Source organism: Siphateles boraxobius, unplaced genomic scaffold (genome assembly GCF_051911475.1).
Source record: "Siphateles boraxobius isolate OS27281-9 unplaced genomic scaffold, OSU_SipBor_1 18, whole genome shotgun sequence".
Taxonomy (NCBI): domain Eukaryota; kingdom Metazoa; phylum Chordata; class Actinopteri; order Cypriniformes; family Leuciscidae; genus Siphateles; species Siphateles boraxobius.
Window position 1 is genome coordinate 5,509,021 of NW_027508788.1, and position 22,468 is coordinate 5,531,488.

The window sequence follows — 22,468 nt, forward strand, 5'->3', positions numbered from 1 at the left end:
AAACTAAATCCTATACCAGATTCGACATGTTATTTGGTTTGTTGTATTTTTTCAAGTTAAAACTAAGGATAGCAAAGTTTGCAAGGACCATACTTATAATTAATCCCAAGATGCTTTATAACATCTTCAAATCATTTCCCAACTGAAAAAAATGTTATAAGACATTCAGCTCTTCACACGCAGATACACACCTCAAGATTTGTCGATCTGATTGTTTGCCTTTTTTCTAAGTTCCATCTTTGATTGTCTGATTTCCCACAGCCAACAATTGATATTGAAGCCTAATGAGTAGATTGTAAATGGATGTAGCCATTTTACCATATATTATTTATTCTTATGTAATTTTTATTTATTTATTGCAGAATATCATTGTTTTGTGTGATTTGAAGCAATATCCATAACTTGATGGATAACATGTCTTATCCTGTGATACTGACTCTTATGGTGCCTAAAGTATCTAAGTCATATAGGCATATCTATTTCACCTGTTTTCTTTTCCTTTATCTGCTTATCTTGTCAATTAATATTCGTCTTGTTATGGTCATTATCATGACGAAAGCACTTCATGAACCAATGTACATGTTCTTGTCTCATTTGTGTGTAAATGGGGTTTATGGAGCCTCAGGATTCTACCCTAAAATTATGTCTAATTTAATATTGGATTCATATGTGATCTCCTCTTACATGTGTGCTCTGCAATCCTTTGTTATTTACAGCTCTTTACTGTGTGAGTTTACAATATTAACAGTGATGTCTTATGATAGATATGTAGCCATATGTAAACCCTTAGACTATCATTCCAAGTTAACTAAATTCAACTGTGTGAAATTAATTCTGTTTTCATGGATTGTTCCCAACTTCTCTGTGATTCCAGCAATCCTGTTATCAAATCTGAGGCCATTTTGTAATTATCACATTGATAAATTATATTGTGACAATTGGTCAATTGTAAAACTTTCTTGTACATCATCTTTTGTGAATAATGTCTATGGATATATTGTTGCAATTATATTTGTTAGCTGTGCAGTTATTATCATAGTGTCCTATGTTAAATTGATCTATGCATGTAAAGCATCTTTAGAAAGCAGAAGGAAATTCTGGCAAACGTGTCTGCCACACATGTTATCGCTGATAAATTTCACTTTTGCTTTGCTTTTTGATGTTATGTACAGCAGGTATGGATCAAATGACATTCCTGAGAGTCTGCGTAATTTTTTGGCATTAGAATTAGTTATAGTTCCACCTGTTTTTAATCCCCTAATCTATGGATTAAATATTAGAGCAGTGCGCAGAGTTTTTGTCTCATGTATTTCAGCAAGAGTAAATGTTTTAGAAGCTAAAAAAGGCTTACATCCTTGACAATTACTTGATGTACTTGCAAACAGACATGCAAAATAGTATATTTTTAAAAAGTAAATGAATTACAACAAAAAGTAAGAAAAACAAGCATGTATAAGATGTCAACATTATTTTATGTACATCATTGAATATTTTCATAAAACATCCAAAAGAAAATGTGGCCTATTTTTTTTTATGTTTTCAATGCTCCCATATCCCCTTATGAACATTTTTGTATAACATTTCACATCCTTTGTTGATTTATTTGCTGATGTTTGTCTAAATTACCAAAAATATATTAGAAAAGTCCAGGGAATTTCCTGAGATGTGTATAATGTGTTTCAATTTTACGGTAACACTTAATTTCGAAAGTCCACTTTAGACATTCTTCTATACAAGTAACTTTGCAGCTACATCAACTGACTGTCATTAGAGTATTAATAGACTGCCTGCCTAATATCTGCTAACACTTTATTTTGTTGGTCCCCCAACAGACATTCTACTGACTATAAGTAACTAGGCAACTACAAGTTTTATCACACATTTTATAGTGGCCTTTTATTGTGGCCAGCCTAAGGTATACCTGTGCAATAATCATGCTGTCTAATCAGCATCTTGATATGCCACACCTGTGAGGTGGATGGATTATCTCGGCAAAGGAGAAATGCTCACTAACACAGATTTAGACAGATTTGTGAACAATATTTGAGAGAAATAGGCCTTCTGTGTACATAGAAAAAGTCTTAGATCTTTGAGTTCAGCTCATGAAAAATGGGGGCAAAAACAAAAGTGTTGTGTTTATAATTTTGTTCAGTGTAAATTAAGTGATTAAACCATTGGTTTAGTTGTGTATTTTTATTTAACATTTTTGTTTTAAAAAATATGCCGCCTTCAAGCCCTTCCAGTGTACACGAACATCTTCACTGGTTCCCTGGTATTTGGCCAGAATACCATGCACAGGGTACGATTTGTGAACGAGTACATAAGATTGCAAGCTTAAATAAAATTTGCATGTGTAATAGAAGATTTCTAAAGGTGTAAATCGCCTTTCAAGTGCAAGAAAAAAATATTTACAGCATTTTATTGTTATTCGTAAGTGTAATGCATGTATTGTGAAACTGCAGCTTCGTACTTACGCAGAATAAATATGATCTGTATTCTTCTGACTTTCATTTTTCTGCGCTTACACAGCAATTTGCAACTGAAAATAACATAGCCAGGAACTGCAAAACAAAATGATCACTTAAAATCAACCTTTGTGTAAAAAAATAAACTGTTGCAAATGTCTAAATTACATGTTGTGAACATGAGGCAAAAAAGTTCCCGTAATAACCCGTTTTGTTGCGTCTTTCTTTTAGTTGTGCTTACAGTTTTGGTATGATTCTCTCACTCATTGGGCCCTATCATACATTTGTATAGAAATTGGTAAGTAAAATTAATAATTCCAGCATGAATCTAAAAATATTCACACATAAATTAGGGCCTGCATTAGAGAAAAAAAACATTGTGGAATGAGCATTATTACACACACACATGCACGTGTGCGCACACAAACACACACAGACACACAGGTGTGTTTAATCTTCACTCCAGTTCATATCCGCCTATAGCTGTTTGTTTTTTGTTTTTATATACTTTTTAAAAATTAATTTCTAATTCTAAAGTTAATCATTTTATACATTTCAATTATTGAAATAATATGAAATTGCAATCAAGTATTTTCTTTTGGTGGCAACTTATGTGGCATTATTGCAAACTTATTTGGCATTACTGCAAATTTATATAGCATTATTGCAATAACAAGATCAAAAAGACCTCAAGGTCAAAAGACCTCAAACAACAACAAAAAATAATTCTAAACTTTGACAAAATACTGATTTAATGTATTTTAAAATGTTTAAATATATATATTCATAACAAAAGCTGTTATAAGAGCAGTAAGTCACATCCAGAAAATGAATGGATCTGTATGGGGCCTCTGCTGGAAGCATATGGTAATTACCCTTTCAGGCTAAAAATATATTATCTACAAAAAAACATCTAACCATCAGATGGCAGAATACGCTCTATGCACGAACGCTGCTGACATATTTCCGATAGGATCTCAGCCAGCGTCTTTACTTCCGCATAGCGCGAAGTGTATAGCGGCAAAACTTTAATAAAATTAGTTTTCTCAGAAACGGAGACAACGATTTTAGAAACTGATTCGCCAGTCGGATTTCGCACGATATGAGAGAATACTCACGCTCAAAGTTGTCGATGTAGGTCGAAATATATAATTTAAAGCCCTTCTCTTTCTTACTCTTATGTGTGACAGCTAACTGCCTCACAGTGTTGTTAAGATCATTCACATTAAACGCAGGAAGTTTTTGTAAACAGCGAGTGTAATTTGCCATTATCTCCACCTAAAGCAAAACCGGCTTCTGACGCAGCACCATATGTAACTAGGCGGGCTGAGACAAAACGCGGAAGCGATCGTGCATTGAGCCTATTATGCATCTAACACCTAGATCAATATCTTTTTGCGCATGCGCGTGCGGTTTGTGTTTCGGAGCTCCGTCGAATTGATTCATAAATCCTTGATTTTCTTCTTTACCACTCATTTATAAACAAGCACTTTCTATTTTTACAGCATGTGAACTTATCTTCGATACTATTCCTTATAAAAAACAATCAGATTGCTTTGATATCGCTACTTAGATCCAACTTTCAGAATCTCTGTTACTAGCCTTTAGCCCGCTAGCATTGCATGCGTGGCCTCTCGCCTATCAATCGTCTCATTTACACCCGTTTCACTGAAAGGATATGGGTTATATCCAGGATTTCAGTCCTAAATTAGTAGTGATATTGGTAGTATCACTACTAATTTACTGTTGATCTGTTATAATGGCGAATATATCGGATGTGTGTCTAATGTTACCTCTGAGTGCAAGTGAGGACACATTCGAGCTGCATTCGGTGCTGTTGGAGCTGGAGTCCGTGGAGAAGCAGATCCATGGTCTGCTAGAGAGGCAAGCTGAGCTGCGAGATCGGCAATCAGCGCTTCAAACATCACGCGCCGATGCTCACAAGTCAGTGGTTAGTAACTTTTTGACTCCGACCTCGTCTACACTGTGTGCTTCTCTTCACAGGACGCAAGCACCCAGGACGCGATCATCCCTGGCTTCATTCACTCCGGCACCGACACAACACCATGGACTCTGGGTGATCCCTCAGCGGAAGACACAAGCCAGGACCAGACCAAGAACCTCTCCCCCCCTCCCGGTCTTTCTAGATCTCCACCCAGAACCGCTTCTCCCCTCTTCGCGAGTCGGAACGCGACGACGCCATGATCATCGGCAGTTCCATCGTCCGTCGTGTCCGCGCTACCTCAGATAAGGGTAAGGTACGCACTCACTGCTTTCCTGTTCCTGACATTTTGCAGTTTGACACAGTGGGTAACACTTTATTTCGATAGTCCACTTCAGACATTCTACTAACTATAAGTAACTTTGCAACTACATGTCAACTAACTCTCATTTGATTATAAGTTGACTACATGCTTGATATCTGTTAACACTTTATTTTGATGGTCCCCCAACAGATATTCTACTGACTATAAGTAACTAGGCAACTACAAGTCAACTTATTCTCCTAACCCGAACCCTAATACCTAACCATAACCTAACAGTCTACTGACAGTCAACTACAGTCTACTAATACTCTATAGAGATTTAGTTGACATGTAGTTACAAAGTTACTTATAGTTAGTAGAATTTTTTTGGGAAGCATGGCTTACCTGGCATGTTACCACAAACCATTCTGAGTCGATGGCGCCGAAGTTTGTGGCACGCTGTCCTTCGCTGTCGTCTGTGTATTTTAATGTGTATTTTAATTTATTCATTTCTATATGGTTGCTACTGATGTGGGGAGAAATTGCATCAACACTGCTAGTATATGACCGGCAAAAACTTTTAAACCTGCATATATCCACTGAAGTACTACAGGATCAAACACCTCCTCCTTTTCTGTCGGAGATACCGACGCTACATCGTTTACCACCATACTATGCCCCAGTGAACAGACGTCGGAAGAGACGGGGTAAGCGGGGCGGCGTGGCTGTCAAACTCAGGATTCTGCTGCAGGCAAGCAGGAAGACGAGCATTAGGAATGATCGACTCAGCAAGGAAGGTGATCATAACCGTTCCTACGCTTGGTGCTCAAGCTCTGACAGCTATGCTTGGAATATACCTACTCTACTCACCATGGGAGATCTATGGCCCCGATACCGCTCGCTTCATCCTCGTCGTCGTGACATTTCGCCTCATCTGCTTCGACCACTGCATAGAACGTCGCGGCAGATGGAAGATCCTGTGCAGCTAAGGATGGCCCTGATTAACGCGAGGTCGGAGGTAAATAAGACTTATATTATTAGAGAGTTTTTTACTGCGCGATCGTTAGATTTTTTATTTATCACTGAAACTTGGCTCTCAAATGGATACTTAACTCCATTCTCGGAACTGCTACCGCCTAAATGTAAATACCGAAACTCACCCCGCTCTGGAAAGAGGGGGGGTGGCTTGGCTACAATTTTTAAAGACTGTTTTAAATGTCGGACTATACAAAGAACGTCTCAGGTTACTATTGTAACCATAGTTCCCTGAGAACAGGGAACGAGACGATGCGTCCATCGACGCCATGGGAACGCCCCCAGCGTGACTGCGTCTGAAGCATCTATGTCAACTAGTCCAATGGAAAGAATGAGCGTCACGGGCGGGTGACGTCATGACCAGGATATGATAAAAGCACATCCGGTGCAAACCGGCATTAGCTTCGAAAATTGCCGAAGCAAGCCGATCACAGGGATGCAGGAAGTATGGCAGGGTGACGCATCGTCTCGTTCCCTGTTCTCAGGGAACTATGGTTACAATAGTAACCTGAGACGTTCCCTTACGAAGGGAACTCAACGATGCGTCCATCGACGCCATGGGAACGAGAATACCCAAAGCGCCAGACTTTCAAATGCCTGAGTGTCAGCCTGTTGTCACACTGCACCAAGCACCTGGGATCCTGGGGCAGCATCCAGGTCCAAGCTGTAAAACCTCATGAATGTGAGCGGTGAGGACCAGCCCGCCGCATCACAAACGTCTTGGAGAGAACTCCAGATAATGCGCTTAGAAGCCATACTCCTAGTGGAATGAGCCCTGACCACCAAATGGTTGGCCAGAAGACTCACAAGCAAGAAGAATAGTCTCGACTATCTATATGCTCAATAGGTTGGATTTTCTCGACAGAGAAGTCCAATGAACATAAGTGTCCAGTGCTCGCACTGGCACAAGAGGTTCAGCTTTTCCTGGTCCGAAAAATGGGGGAGGACAGAAACCTGCAGCACAATAGGCCTCGGAATAATGGTAGGCACCTTTGGAACATATCCATGTTTCGGGTAAGATTGCCTTGGCCATCCCGGTGCACTCAAGGCAGGTGGGGACCGAAAGGGCCTGAAGGTCTGACTCTTATAGGGACGAAATAGCTAGCAGAAAATAGTCTTAAAAGAAAGGAACTTCTCTGAGACCAAATCTAAGGGCTCGAAGGGAGCCCCAGATAGGCCTTCTAGAACTATTGCAAGGTCCCAAGCCAGCACCTTAGTGCAAGTTGCATGCCTCAGCCTCAAAGTGCCACGAAGGAAACGAGTGATCAGGGGGTCTCGACCCAAAAATGTACTACCCACCAGGGCGTGGAAAGCCGCAATGGCCGCCACACATATTATACCTTAAGCGTGGAAGGACATAGACCTGATACAAAGCGTTCTTGCAGAAACTCGAATACTGTGTTTACTGAACAGTTAACCGGATCCCACTGACGCTGGTAACACCAAGAAGTGAAAAACTCTCGAAATAGTGAATATAGTTTCCTCGTAGCGGGAGCTCTGGAGCTTAGAATGGTCTAAACAACCTCGGTTGAGAGACCACTCTCTATGAGTTGGGCCCCCTCAGAGGCCAAACCCACAGTTCCCAAATCCCCTGCCGGGGGTGCAATATTGCATCCCCTGCCTGAGACAGAAGGTCTCTCCTGATCGGGACCTCCAAGGGAGGTCCGTCGAGGAGAAAAATTAGGTCCGCAAACCAAATTCAGCTCGGCCAGGGTGGTGCTACTAAATAGGCTTATTCCATCCTGGCGGATTCACTCCAGAACTCCTGGGAGCAGAGCAACGGAGGGAAATGCGTACAGACGTAGCCTCGGCCACGTCTGCACCATAGCATCCAGCCCCGAGGGGACTGGTTGAGTGAGGGATAACCAGAGTGGACAGTGCGTCGTATGCTGAGACGAGAACAAATCCACTTCTGCCTGGCCGTAAAACTCCCATATTTGCTCCACCGCCTCGGGGTGGAGTCCCCTGGCCTCAGCCCCTGCCTCGACAGGGTGTCTGCTCCAATATTCTGGCCCCCCCCGGAATATACACTGCCCTCAGACAGCGTAATTTCTTGAGGGACCAAAATAAGAGGCCACCAACGTGTTGTCTGTGGGTCAAGAACCAGAGTTTCCTCCATATAACCAAGGCGCGGGGATACTGCCGCGTGATCTTGATCGTAAGGAGTGGGTTTCCCCTCAGGGAGAACCCTCTGGTCCTGAGCCACATCTGTAAAGGTCTCACGTACAGCAGGTCAAAGGGTATCACATTGGACGCTGCTGCCCTGAGGCCTAACAGTCACTGTTCCAGAACAACACATGATGGCCCCTCAGGTCTGGGAGGAGATGTCTCAACGCATTGAAGACGACCATCATCTCTAGGCAATTCATGTGCCAAGAGAGATGATGACTCCTCCACAAGCCCTGAGCTGAGCGGCCTTCCAATACCGCTCCCCAGCCGGTGAGGGAAGCATCTGTCGAGATCACAACTCGATGGCAAAGAGCTCCCAACACCGGACCCTGGGTTAAGAACCAGTGTTTCCTCCATATAACCAAGGTGCGGAGACACCGCCGCGTGATCTTGATCATACGAAGTGGGTTTCCCCTCGGGGAGAACCCTCTGGTCCTGAGCCACCACTGTAAAGGTCTCATGTACAGCAGGCCAAAAGTTATCCCGTTGAACGCTGCTGTCACAAGACCCAACAGTCTCTCTAACTGTTTTACAGTGCGTGACTGGCCTAGCCTCAGCTCTTTTGTGGCTGTTAGGATAGCAGCTACACGAACGGGCGACAGAGTGGCCCGCATCGTCACTGAATCCCATACCACACCAAGGAAAGTGGTTCTCTGTACTGGAGAAAGCACACTCTTCTTGGCATTGAGCCTCAACCCCAACATCTGCATAGGAGCGAGAACGACACCTCGGTGCCGAACCGCTAACTGTTCTGATTCCGCTAGAATCAGCCAGTCATCTATGCAATTCAGAATGCATATGCACTGCAGCCTGGCGGGGCCAGAGCTGCGTCTACACGCTTCGTGAATGTGCGGGGTGATAGAGCTAGACCGAAAGGAAGTGCCTGATACTGGTGTTCTTTGCCCCAAAGAAAACCTCAGGAACCTCCTGTGCTGAGGGAGGATGGAGATATGGAAGTATGCGTCTTTTAGATCTATCGTGACAAACCAGTCCTCGGATCTGATTTGAGTCACGATCTGTTTGAGTGTCAGCATTTTGGAATTGAGTTCCAGCACCAAACACTCCAACAGACGAAGATCTAGTATGTGTACACCTGCTCTATAGCTTCCTTTGCTAACAGGGCCTTTACCTCTTGCTCCATTACCAGAGCCTGCTCGGGATGCACCACTGTGGGCAGCACCCCGTTGTAACGAGGAGGACGAGAACCAAACTGGATTCTGTATCCTTTCTCTACAATCTGCAGGACCCAATGAGAAATATTCGGCAGAAGCTTCCACGCTGCCAGAAAATTTACAAAGGGAACCAGCCTCTCGAGGCTGGTCTCTGGTGTTATCGAGACAGCCAATTCCGGAGCCTGAAACATAATGGCAGGAACTACCTGAACTGGCCGCTCTAAGGCCCCCCTCAGAGGGCGCGAAACCGATGCTGTGCCGCAGCATAGCATCAGCGACTCGCTGGAGACCGCTGCGCCCTGAAGCACCGAGGGTGGCAGGGTTGGCAGAACGGTCTCGTGAGGACCCCGAAATGGAACGGGCACCGTAAAATGAGGTGTACACCGCTCCACTTCGGTCGGGGCTGTCCTCACAGGCCTGATGCGTGAACATCAGGACCTTTTTTTCTTTTGAGCCGCAGCCTTCTCAGCGTGAAGAACGGTCCTCGGATCCGGCTTCTGCTTTGAAGGCTTTGGCTGCTGTGTTGTGTATGAGAAACTAGACGGCTGGAGCTGCTCACGCCCAGCAGCCCCAGGGGTTGGACATAGCGAGGGAGAGATTATCTTGTATCTTTCTCTATGATTCCCATCAAATTGAGCCAGAGGTGTCTCTCAGTGACCACAAGGGCTGCCATCCCTGAGAGATAAATCTGTGGCCCGACGGAGTTCTCAAACCCCATCGGGCCAAACTCCCTCACTTCTGTCCAAATACCGCAGCAGGTCAGCCTGATATGCTTGTAGCACTGCTATGGTGTGCAAGCAGGCCCATGCTAGACCCACTGCCATATATGCTTTTCCCACTAGAAAAAAATAGTTTTCTTTAATGGTTTAGTGAGAGAAGCCGACGCCTTCAGGTACAATACTGAACCGGGAGACAGATAGCTCGCAAGCGTCTGTTCTACCCGGGGTATTGCCCCATAGCCATACCCTCTTAACCCCCAAATATCTGAATATACATGAATGTGGGGGCTAAAAGACAAGAGGAGTAAGGCTTTTTCCATGATCTAGACAGCTCGCTGTGCAGATCGGGAAAAATGGAAGGCCCCGTGATGGAGGTGGAAAAACAGAGGGAAGGAAACTCGTTTAATCTATTTTATTTTTAGGACGAGTGCCCCCTTATTTCTGCTGGCCATAAATATTTAATTTATCTACAGCCTTAGTAAACACTTCCACCAGCTTATTATTTTTATATATATTTTTTATATATATTCACTTTATTTTATATATAATATATAAACTATCATATATATATATATATATAGGCTATATATATTTCTCATACGCTGGGGAAAGAGATGGCAAATTCACTTCCCCCATGATTGTGTCACTTTCAATGCCCAGCACATCTACCTCCTCGGAGGTAGAGCACTGAAGCATTGATTTCTCTCTCTCCCCGGGCGGAAGAGACCGCAGCGCGGGCTTCCGAGACCGGCGAGAGAGCACTGGATCCCTCGTGGAAAGGGAGGAGATAAGATCCGCGGACCTGTCTCCAACCCCGTAAAGAGATCCTATTCGCGATCCACAGGAATGCATTCTCCGCGCTGCCTCGGCAGACGCGGGACCTGTCACCCTGAGAATTGCGAGCCCGGCCACTTTCCTCGAAAAGTGACAGGCGGGAGCGGAGCATGCGAAGCGAAAGCTTCTCACAATGTTGGCAATCAGCCCCCTCGGAGGCTGATACCGCATGCTCTACTCCCAAACCCATCACACAAAGCTCGTGTGTGTCCCTACTCGTTAAATAGCGCGAGCAGGGAGAACACAGAGTTTGTGCAATTGTTTAGTTTCCATAAATATATATATCAGACAGACAACAGTAAATATAACAGACAGTTTGACACAGATCGCTTGCTGAGGCAACAGAAGCTAATGCCGGTTTGCACCGGATGTGCTTTTATCATATCCTGGTCATGACGTCACCCGCCCGTGACGCTCATTCTTTCCATTGGACTAGTTGACATAGATGCTTCAGACGCAGTCACGCTGGGGGCGTTCCCATGGCGTCGATGGACGCATCGTTGAGTTCCCTTCGTAAGGGAACTCCCTATAACAGTTTTGAACTTCAGCTGCTTATGTTGGACTCGAACTCTCCTATTCTTGTTGCTGTGGTTTATAGGCCTCCAAAGCCACACAAAGACTTTTTGAGTGAGTTTGCTGAATTTTTAGGAGGTATTATGCCACATTTTGAGAGATTTTTAATTATGGGGGATTTTAATATTCACGTATGTTGCCAAAAAAACTCACTTGTCAAAGACTTCATAAATCTAACAGAAGGTTTTGCAGCTGGTTACAAGACCGACACATATAAAGGTACACACCCTTGATCTTATTCTGTCCCATGGGATACTGCTGAATGAAATTGAGATCTGCGATCGTAGTTTCTCTGATCACAGCCCCATCACATTCAGCATGCCTGTAGCACTCAACACTATAAATCACTGTAAAACTGTCATGAGGGCACGTAGAATCACCGATGTTCTTTTGCTGAAGCTTTTGAGGAGCTTTTTAATTATTCTGTATTCACCTCACCAGAACTAAGCCCAGATGAATTATTTGATAAATTTGATTCTACCTGTAGCACTATTTTAGACGACATAGCACCTCTGAGGATAAAACACCAAAAATCCATCCCTGAGCCCTGGGTTAATAATACTACTCGAACCCTGAGACAGATATGCAGAAGGGCGGAGAGGAAATGGAAAAAGGATAAATTACAGATCTCTTATGAGATGCTTAAAGACTCTCTTTTTAAATATCAAAACGAGTTGAAAGTGGCCAAAGCAAACTATTTTTCTACTCTCATAGATAAGAACCACAATAATCCTAGAGTTCTTTTTAATATCATTAACACTGTTACAAATCCAGCTGTGTCCATCTATCCAAATGAGTCAGTGGCCATGTGTGAGCGGTTCTGCACGTTCTTCATAGATAAAATAGCTGGTATAAGAAATAACTTGCAGCTGACCACTGGTAATCCCGCAGGTCAGTTAAAGTATACCGGAAGACTCAGTAAGTTTACACCAATCACAATGACTGTTTTAAATGACACGGTGAAGCAGCTAAAACCTACAGGATCACCGTTAGACACTATCCCTGCACGACTAGTGAAAAAAGTGTTCAATGTAGTAAGTACGACACTCCTACACTTCGTAAATAAATGCCTTGAGCTGGGAGTGGTCCCTGAGCGTTTAAAACATGCATCTGTGCAACCCATACTAAAGAGGCCAAATTTAGACCCATCCAATCTATCAAACTTTAGACCTATTTCACATCTCCCATTTTTAACTAAAATTTTAGATAAAATAGTTCTATGTCAGCTTGAAACGTTTTTGAATGAAAACAAAATTTATGATATATTTCAATCTGGCTTCAAAAAAATTTATTCGACAGAAACGGCCCTTGTTAAGGTGCTTAATGACATTTTTTTGGCCACTGACTCTGGCGATTCGGTAGTACTGATACTCCTGGATTTAAGTGCTGCATTTGATACGATAGACCACAATGTCCTGATTTCACGGTTAGAACATATAGTGGGCATTAGAGGCCCAGTCCTACAGTGGTTCCAGTCTTACCTTACTAACAGGAGTTTTTCAGTTAATATTAATAACTACCGATCTGCACCAGTAAAGTTAACATGTGGAATTCCTCAAGGCTCCACACTAGCTCCAATATTGTTCCTTTTATACATGCTTCCGCTGAGTACTATCTTTAGAAAATATGATTTGAACTATCACTGCTATGCAGATGACACTCAAATGTATTTTCCTCTTAACCGCGGAATGACTTTAGAAAAGATGGCCAACTGCCTTGGGGATGTGAAAGCATGGATGTCGCAAAATTTTTTAAGTTTGAATGAGGACAAGACTGAGGTTATAGTGTTTACACCTTCCAGTGTACATGACACAACAAACATAAATCTGGGTATCCTGACACCATATGTTAAGCCTTTTGTTAAAAACCTAGGAGTGGTACTGGACAGTGGCTTAAAGTTGGATAGACAGGTCAATCAAGTGGTGAAATCAAGCTTTTACCAGCTTCGAACCCTGGCAAAAATTAAGTCTATTCTCTCAGTCTCAAACTTAGAAAAAGTTATACATGCTTTCATCTCTACCAGGCTGGACTATTGTAATTCAATCTATATGGGGATCAGGGAGTCATCCATTAATCGCCTCCAAATAGTCCAGAATGCCGCTGCAAGAGTCCTGACAGGAACTCGGAAACGAGAACACATAACTCCTGTGCTCAAGTCTTTGCACTGGCTACCAGTGCGCCATAGAATTACTTTTAAAGTTTTATTATTAGTATATAAGTCGTTAAACGGGATGGCTCCATCGTACCTCACGGACCTATTGACTGTCCATCAACCACCTAGAGCTCTTAGGTCTGCGAACCTAGGCCTTCTGGTGGTTCAGAGAACAAAACTTAAGACTAGAGGAGACAGGGCTTTCTCTAGTGCTGCCCCTAGACTCTGGAACAGCCTCTCTCCAGAAATCAGAGCTGCACCAACCCTGCTTATCTTTAAAGTGAGATTAAAGACATTTTTATTTGACCTGTCGTATGCAAACTAAATGTTGAAGCAAGTGCCCTGTGGTTGTTTTTTATTTTAATTTACTATTTTCTGTGTACAGCACTTTGGTCAACGGAAGTTGTGTTTATGTGTGCTTTATAAATAAATTGAAATTGAAATTGAAATTGAAATTAGAATGTCTAAAGTGGACTATCGAAATAAAGTGTAACCATAAAAGGTTTTTATTCTACAATTTATGGTAAAAACATCTGAGTGCTGCCCTCTTCAGGTTGAACATTGGCTACTGGAGTTGAATTTTCCTATTGGATGTTGTGGTACTGCGTGATGAAAGCAGGCACCAGCTCACCACGCACTTGCCTACAGAGAGACACGGGTCTCAGGTGCAACTTCAAATGTGTGATTAAATTGATGTGTTCTGATCATTTCAATACTTTTGCATATGACTGTCCTTATACTTTAGTATCAACTATATTGTGGACTCAGCAAAACTGGAAATGACTACATATGCAAAAGTACTGAACTTATCAGAACACATCAATTTAATCACACATTTGAAGTATAAAGGAATGTATATAAAGGAAAAGTATAAGTTCTGCAAAGATGCAACAAAGCAACAAAGTTGCTCATTTATTGCTCAGGAGACTTAATGGAAATCTCAGCTAAGTTTCATCTACATATTGACTTGGTCAAAGGACAAATGGCCACCTGACTAAACTCTGTTTCTCTTTTTTTCTTCATTTCTGTGACTTGATGGAATTTTGGTTTCTTGCCACTGTCGCCTTTGGCTTGCTTAGTTGGGGTTTAAAAGACACTTAATATTCAGTAATATTATCGATTTGACTGCACTGACACGGATGAGAACAAAAACTTGAACTGAATTAAGCTGGATGATGACACCACTGTTTTCTGAAGAGCTGCTTTATAGCTGATTCAACTTAATGACATAATTCACTTATTTTACAAAGTCTGTCATTGAACTGATTGAAACTGACTTGAGCTGAATAATGACACTATTGTCTTCTGTAGAGCTGCTTTATTTGAATTTCTCTTATATTTTATAAACATATGACTATATTGTATGGCGGAATACCATAACAAGTGCTTTTGAGCACTTCGACTTGGCGCAATAATATCTTCACTCGTGAAAAGTCCTCTTACCGGCTCCCGCTTCCTCTCGTTGTATTGACGGAAATGTCAGAGGGAGAGGAAGCGGGAGCCGGTAAGAGGACTTTTCACGAGTGAAGATATTATTGCGCCAAGTCGAAGTGCTCAAAAGCACTTGTTATGGTATTCCGCCATACAATATAGTCATCAATTTTAAACGCTTAGAAAAGCGCAACGGTTTATTTTGTGTCACCAGCCCAGGTGAAGTTACACTACTCGAGTAACTGTGTTTACATAGGGAAAACGTGGAAGTGTTTGGTCGCTTCTCTGCTTGGCCCATATTTAATGCATGGGCTAAGCTAGGTGCTAACATAGTTTTGCGGCAATACAGAGCGATATAGTGCACGCACTGAGACGAGAGAGGTATGTATCAACTCGTCTTAGTTAAGGGAATAACATAGTTTAATAAGGAAACTGGTGGAGTATCCCTTTAATAAAGGAAAAATATCAGACTACACATGCGTTTTATATTTAATATGAGGGAAATACACAATGCCTATGTGTGACACAAAAAAATCTGTAACTTTTAGGTGGCAAACCATTTTTCTTTCGTTCAAATCCCACTCCGACATAGAAATTATATAGGGTAGGCTACTGTAGGCTATTAGGCCTATGTGTGGTAGGCGCTAGGCATTAAAGAAAACATTTAGTTTCACAATTTTATATATATTTATATATTATTTCATCAATGTTGATTATATGAGAAGTGAAAAGCATAGTAGCCTAAGATCATAATTTGTGCAATATGTCGGGAGACAGAGTGGGCAGACGTTATTGACCACTTCATTAAGTTTCTTATTGTATAAAGCATTTCTTTAAAGTGAATTTCGTTCTGTATTAATTTTATCATAATTTTAATCAATGTTTTATAACCAATTGTCTGAATTTAATAAATAAGAAGTAATAGCAGGCATCAGGACACGGAGCGGAGGCAACGGCGCATGAACTGCAGAAATTAACGAAACTCAGCGTATAAGCTACATGCATCACAGACCTGATAAATATATAGCAAGCTTGAAATGTGTACTTTTAAACAAAACAATTCAAAACGAAAGAAAACAGACTGTTCTGTCTCCTGGCTATATTTGACATATGCCTATTCAATAATCATTAGGCTACTTTTGCCGTTTCTTATAACCACTGATAATGTCCATTCAATCGGGTGATAACATCCGAAGCGGGTGGTTTCTTTGTGACATTTTTCATGAACCTCTCAATAGTTAATATTGTTATTTTGGTGTTCAGTTTATACAGGGTTTCAAATGTTATTTAATAAAAATATAATTTTTTTCCCCCTGTGGCTGTGTTGCATTAATACTGACCTTTCACAAGGCGCCGCATCTCACTGTGCACGCTTGCCACTTCACTGTCAGCAGCAAGTAGCTTCATACTTTTTAGTTTAGGATGCAGGAACATTGCAAGTCTGTGCAAACGATGAATTTCGAACTTGTCCTGGAGGATACGGAGGCATTTCTCCTTCAGTGAGGAAATGGTCATGCTATCATTTGAAGAAGCTCGCAAGTGTCGTCTGATGCGCTCATACCAAACAATGGTTAGATGGGGGGTCTGGGTTTTCGATGCCTCTAACGCTTTAGTGGCTTCCTTAAATCGCTCCAGGAATGCAACAAAGTCGGAGAGGACCTCTTCATCCAAATTTGTGAGGCGGTCAACTTCCCCTCGCTCTTCCAGAAGTGCGCGGATGTCTTCATATTGACTGCTGATAGACTCTAGCATTGTATGCAGGGAATTCCAACGTGTCTCTACAGAGTTTTTAAGAGTCTTTTTCAGCCGAGCCTGGAGGTTGGTCTGCTTGAAATATGTCACCAGTGACTTGGCCGAGTCAATCATTGCAGTTACTTCTTCCCCATACATATCCTCCTGTAACGGTTTGAATGTAGTGTACAGGACAGTATTAAAAATATGGGCAGCGCAGCTCAATCTGGTCACTGTACGCAGGGCTGCAACAATATTTGCGCCCCTATTTGTCACATACACGAGTTTGGAGTAGAAGTCATCAATGCCAAATTTACGCAATGCGCTGATGATGGCTGGTTTAATGTTGTCAGCCGTTTTACGCAGTGAACTGTCCCACTCAGAGGTACACAGCACTCGTTCGATAAGCTCCCACTTATTGTTAATGTAGTGCAGAGTAACACAAAGGTAGCCGTTTTTTCTGTAATCGTCAGTCCACATGTCCAATGTAACAGCTCCATTACTCTCCTCCAACTACATTTTAAGTTCTGGGATTAGTTTTTGGCGAATCTCCTCTGCATATTTGTTAACACCACGAGAAACCGTCGTAGGGTCAGGCAGTAGTTGTTTAACATCCACACGACCAGCACGAGCACCAACATCTATCAACCCTTGTGCTAATGCAAAAAATCCCTCGCCGTGTACTGCATCAAAGGGTCTAATATCATTGCATACAAAGTTCACAGACAGCCTGGTTATGGTGTCCTTATCATCTCTACGAGGCACCTTCAGTTCTGTCCCCTTTGAAAGATACTGTTCGATAGAACTGGTGTTCGGTTTGTTACTGCAGGTATCTGCGTGCTTCCTCAGCGACGAATTTCCATATTTTCGGCTATCGAACACGAAAACTTTAAGGCAGGTTTTGCATGCAGCAAAGCCTTTCACAATGTTGCTTTCTTCATCAGAGATGACTCCAAATTTCTCCCACACACTTGACTTGAGTTTCGATGAAGTATTGTCGACAACTTTATAATCTCCTCTAGCTATTTTTTTTTCAACTCCTCACTATCCATCTAGACGACTCATGCAGCAGTTCGAGTGGTTGTGATTTTTTAAAAGTGAATGTAACGTTAGGCCTAGAGACTCATGGGAGGGCGCGGGCTCAAATAAACTAAAAACAAATATTTTATCAACTTGAAATACAGGGCAGGCATAGTTTTGTCGATGTGTTCCTAAAAATATGCATTCATTTTTACATTTGCACGTGACTGTTTCGAACCCGTGTTTAGACCCCCGTTTCCCCGTGTCCGACCCGACCCGCATCCGTATCCGACACAGTTGGATATTTTTCACCCGTTTGAGCAAAATTTGGGTACCCGAACCCGTGCAGGACTCTGAAGTGAGGGCTCGTCACAGCTGCCACCTTCCGGTGTGCATACGGCTGTGCTCGAGTCTGATCCGGAGATGACGGCCATGCTTTCCCGGGCAGCCGCGAGCATCGGACTTGAGTGGAGGCCTCCACCCTGTCCCGAGCGCTCGCGGCTGGACGATTGGTTTTTGGGTTAGGCCGCCGACCCTCGTCCTCAGCAAACCTCAATACCTTTCTTCCCGGATGTGCATGATGAGATCTCAAAGTCCTGGAAGACCCCCCTGTCTTCTCGGGACCGCTCGCTGGTCTATTCCGCCTTTCCTCCCCTCGATGAGGCAGCTGCCCGTGGGTACACTGGGCTTCCCCCTGTTGAATGCTCTGTTGCCATGCAACTATGTCCTCAGAGTGCTTCTTCTCGGGGCGAGCCTAAGCACCCATCCAAGGCCTGAAGATTTTCGTCGACCCTGGTGGCGAAGTCTTACAGAGCGGCGGGACAGGCAGCTGCTTCACTGTATGCTATGGCCACTCTGCAGGTCTACCAGGCTCAGATGCTCAGAGACATGCACGATGGTAGGACAGACCCAGGGCTCTTTGATGAGCTGCGCGCCGCGACCGACCTTGCTCTCCGGGCGACGAAGGTTACCGCGCGCTCCCTGGGTTTGGTGATGTCCACAGCTGTGGTCCAGGAGAGACATCTGTGGCTGAACCTGGCCGACATGCGGGACGCGGAGCGGACCCGTCTGCTTAACGCCCCCTTGTCCCAGGCCGGCCTCTTCGGCGGTGCGGTTGAAGATTTTGCCCAACAGTTTTCAACTGCCCAGAAACAGAGCGAGGCCATCAGATACATTCTGCCCCGCCGGCCCGCTGCTGCCTGCACCCAGCCGGCCGGGCAGACGCCTCGACCTGTTTCCCGCCGAGGGCGCCCTCCTGCGGCTCCCGCCCCTCCCGCCCGGACCACGCAGCAGCCTCCACCCAGGGCCGGTCGCGGAGGAAGCCGCAAGAAGGCGCCACAGCCCTCTCCTGCCCCGCCCCCTGCTAAACTCCGGGCCAAGCGGCGCTCCTGAGACGGGCTGCTCAGGGATGATGATTGTTTCTCAGGAGGTGGTAGCAGGACCACTCCTTCCCCCGGTGGAGCGCCGGGGGAGAATCTTTTGTTCTCCACTCCCCGCTGCTCACCCACGGGTGGGCAGCACCCTAATGACACAGAGTGCAGCCCACAAGCCGTGCTCTCCTCGCCCCCCTCTGTCCCAGAGGCGGTTGACACTGCGTGCCGTCCACGGACCGCTTCGCCCCTGTCCCCCTCTGTCGCCAGACCCCTGGCAGAGCAGGCCCCCGCGGGACGACCAGCCTGGTCCTCCCCTGACCCCCTCTGCCGGGGCGCGGTTGCTAACTGTGCCCCCACATCGGGCCGCTATGCAGTCCACGTCTGGGCCAGTTTCTCCGCTTCTCCTCGCATGATCCCGCTAGTTCAGTTCCTGGGAGCCTGGTTAGAGCTTCCCCGTCTGTCCCGCTGGGTCGCGCGGACCGTCAGGCTCGGCTTTGCGATTCAGTTCGCACGGCCTCCTCCCCACTTCAGGGGAGTCCGCTCCACTTTGGTCGGTGGCAATGCCCCCATCATGAGAGCAGAGATTGCCTCCCTGCTGGCGAAGGGTGCAATCGAGACTGTCCCTCCAGCCGAGATGAGGTCCGGCTTCTACAGCCCCTACTTCATTGTCCCCAAGAAAACCGGTGGGTTAAGGCCAATCCTGGACTTGCGCGTGCTGAACCGCTCCCTTCACAGGATGCCGTTCAAGATGCTCACCGCCAAACGCGTTGTCGAATGCATACGGCCCCAGGATTGGTTTGCAGCGATCGACCTGAAGGACGCCTACTTTCATTTCTCCATTCTTCCTCGACACAGACCGTTCCTTCGGTTTGCTTTCGAGGGGCAGGTATACCAATACGCGGTTCTCCCTTTCGAGCTAGCCCTGTCTCCTCGCATCTTCACGAAGGTCGTCGAGGCTGCCCTTCTTCCCCTGCGGGAACACGGGGTTCGCATCCTGAGTTATATTGACGACTGGCTGATCCTAGCTCACTCTCGAGATCAGGCTTGCGAACACAGGGAGCTAGTGCCTCGGCACCTAGCTCGTCTGGGGCTTCGGGTCAACTGGGAGAAGAGCAAACTTTGCCCCGTGCAGAGGATCTCTTTTCTCGGTATGCACATCGACTCGGTCGCCATGTCCGCAGCTTACGAGCGAGCGCGCGCAGTCACTGCTGACTTGCCTGAGACAATTCGAGGGCAGGAGTGCGGTTCCACTGAAACTCTTTCAGAGGCTCCTGGGGTATATGGCATCTGCAGCCGCGGTCACGCCGCTCGGATTGCTTCATATGAGACCGCTTCAGCTTTGGCTTCGCGACCGAGTCCCGAGGTGGGCATGGCAACACGGCACGCTCCGAGTACCAGTTACTCCGACCTGCTGTCAGTTTCTTCACCCCGTGGTCGAACCTCAATTTCCTCAGGGCGGGTGTCCCCCTGGAACGAGCTTCCCGGCATGTTGTCGTCTCAACAGATGCCTCCACCACGGGCTGGGGCGCCATGTGCAATGGACATGCTGCTGCGGGCTCCTGGACAGGACCCCAGCGGCTATGGCATGTCAATTGCCTCGAGTTGTTGGCAGTACGCCTTGCCCTGCACCGCTTCCGGGCGTGGCTCAGGGGTCAACACGTACTAGTCCGTTCAGACAATACCGCCTCTGTAGCATACATCAACCATCAAGGTGGTCTACGCTCCCGCCGTATGTCACAACTCGCCCGCCACCTCCTCCTATGGAGTCAGAAGCATCTGAGGTCGCTTCGAGCCATTTTCATTCCCGGAGCGCTGAACTGTGCAGCCGACGAACTCTCACGGCTTCAGCCACTCCCTGGAGAATGGCGACTCCATCCCCAGTCGGTCCAGCTGATTTGGGACCAGTTCGGGGACGCACAGATAGATCTGTTTGCCTCCCACGACCCATTGTGCCCAGTTTTATTCCCTGACCGAGGGCACGCTCGGCACGGATGCTCTGGCGTACAGCTGGCCGCAGGGCAAAATTTCCCCCAGTGAGCCTTCTTGCGCAGACCTTGCGCAAGGTCAGGGAGGACGAGGAGCAGATCATCCTGGTTGCCCCTTACTGGCCCAACCGGACCTGGCTCCCCGAACTAGTACTCCTCGCGACAGCACCTCCCTGGCCGATCCCTCTGAGGAAGAACCTTCTTTCTCAGGGACGGGGCACCCTATGGCACCCTCGTCCCGATCTCTGGAACCTCCACATGTGGCTCCTCGATGGGACGAGGCAGGTTTAAGTACCCTATCACCAGCGGTGGTGGCTACCATCCCTTCCGCTAGGGCGTCGTCCACGAGACACGGCTATGCGTTGAAGTGGAACCTCTTCGTCAGCTGGTGCTCTTCTCACCGAGAAGACCCCCGGAGATGCTCGATCAGCGTTGTGCTTTCCTTCCTTCAACAGGGGCTGGAGCGAAGGCTGTCTCCCTCCACCCTGAAGGTCTATGTTGCCGCCATTGCCGCACACCATGACCTCATCGAAGGTAAGTCGGTGGGGAAGCACGACCTGGTCATCCGGTTCCTGAGAGGAGCGAGGAGACTAAATCCGCCTCGCCCTCCTCTCGTTCCCTCTTGGGACCTCCCAGTGGTTCTAACTGCCCTGAAGAGTGCTCCATTTGAGCCCCTGCAATCAGTCGAGCTTAAATTCCTGTCTATAAAGACAGCGCTCCTGGTTGCACTGGCCTCCATCAAGAGGGTAGGGGACCTGCACGCATTCGCCGTTGACGAAGCGTGCCTGGAATCAGGGCCGGCTTACTCTCACGTGATCCTGAGACCCCGGCCTGGATATGTGCCCAAGGTTCTGTAGGGTATGAGCGCAGAATCATGGAGTCAGCATTCCTTAACACAATAAACACACGTTAACAGGGGTTTCTAAAGCCCCAACCTATGACTCTTCCAATTCTAAATCTTCCGTTAGCGCCAGCCAGTCTGGAGGGTAGATTAGTTTGTGACACCTTTACAGCGTAATGAGTCCCCACAGAGATCCTCGCGCGATCCTGATTTGTTCGCGAGCCAACATCCAAGAAGACCGTTATCTCCAAACCCCCCCCCCAGCGAGGAAGGAATGCCAGATGCGCAAATGGACAACACACACACACACACACACACACATATGCATCTATAACATTAAAACCCAGAAATGAGTGATTATGAAATGTAAACATGATGTATTCCTGTATGTTTGAAGTTTATACTGTATCCTGTCTATCTAGGACTGTTAGTTATGTAGTTGAACCTTGCGGACTTCTATAAAGGTCTAAGAGTTTATATATATCCTTGTATGCGTGACAAACACGGAGTGATTGGTATTAAACGAAATCGCTCAACTTGCTCGAGCCAAATATATGTAAGAAGTTAATGAAAAATATAGTTTACTATGTTTTCCATCTTTGGAGTGAAAAGAGACCAAAACTAACATCACTGGTGTTCTTAGATAACGGCGTTTACGACCCAAAGGAATGTTCACAGAACTGCCACCCTCTCTGAATTCTAACCAAGGAGGAGAAATGAAT

At 45.5% G+C, this 22,468-nt stretch overlaps 1 protein-coding gene across 1 annotated transcript; it reads left to right on the forward strand.

The window, feature by feature from the left end:
- Positions 1-251: 251 nt before the first annotated feature.
- On the forward strand, positions 252-1,359 carry LOC143740654 (olfactory receptor 5M3-like). Its single transcript, XM_077232663.1, has one exon. The coding sequence runs from the start codon at positions 406-408 to the stop codon at positions 1,357-1,359; it is 954 nt and encodes a 317-aa protein (XP_077088778.1). The 5' UTR covers positions 252-405.
- Positions 1,360-22,468: the final 21,109 nt, after the last annotated feature.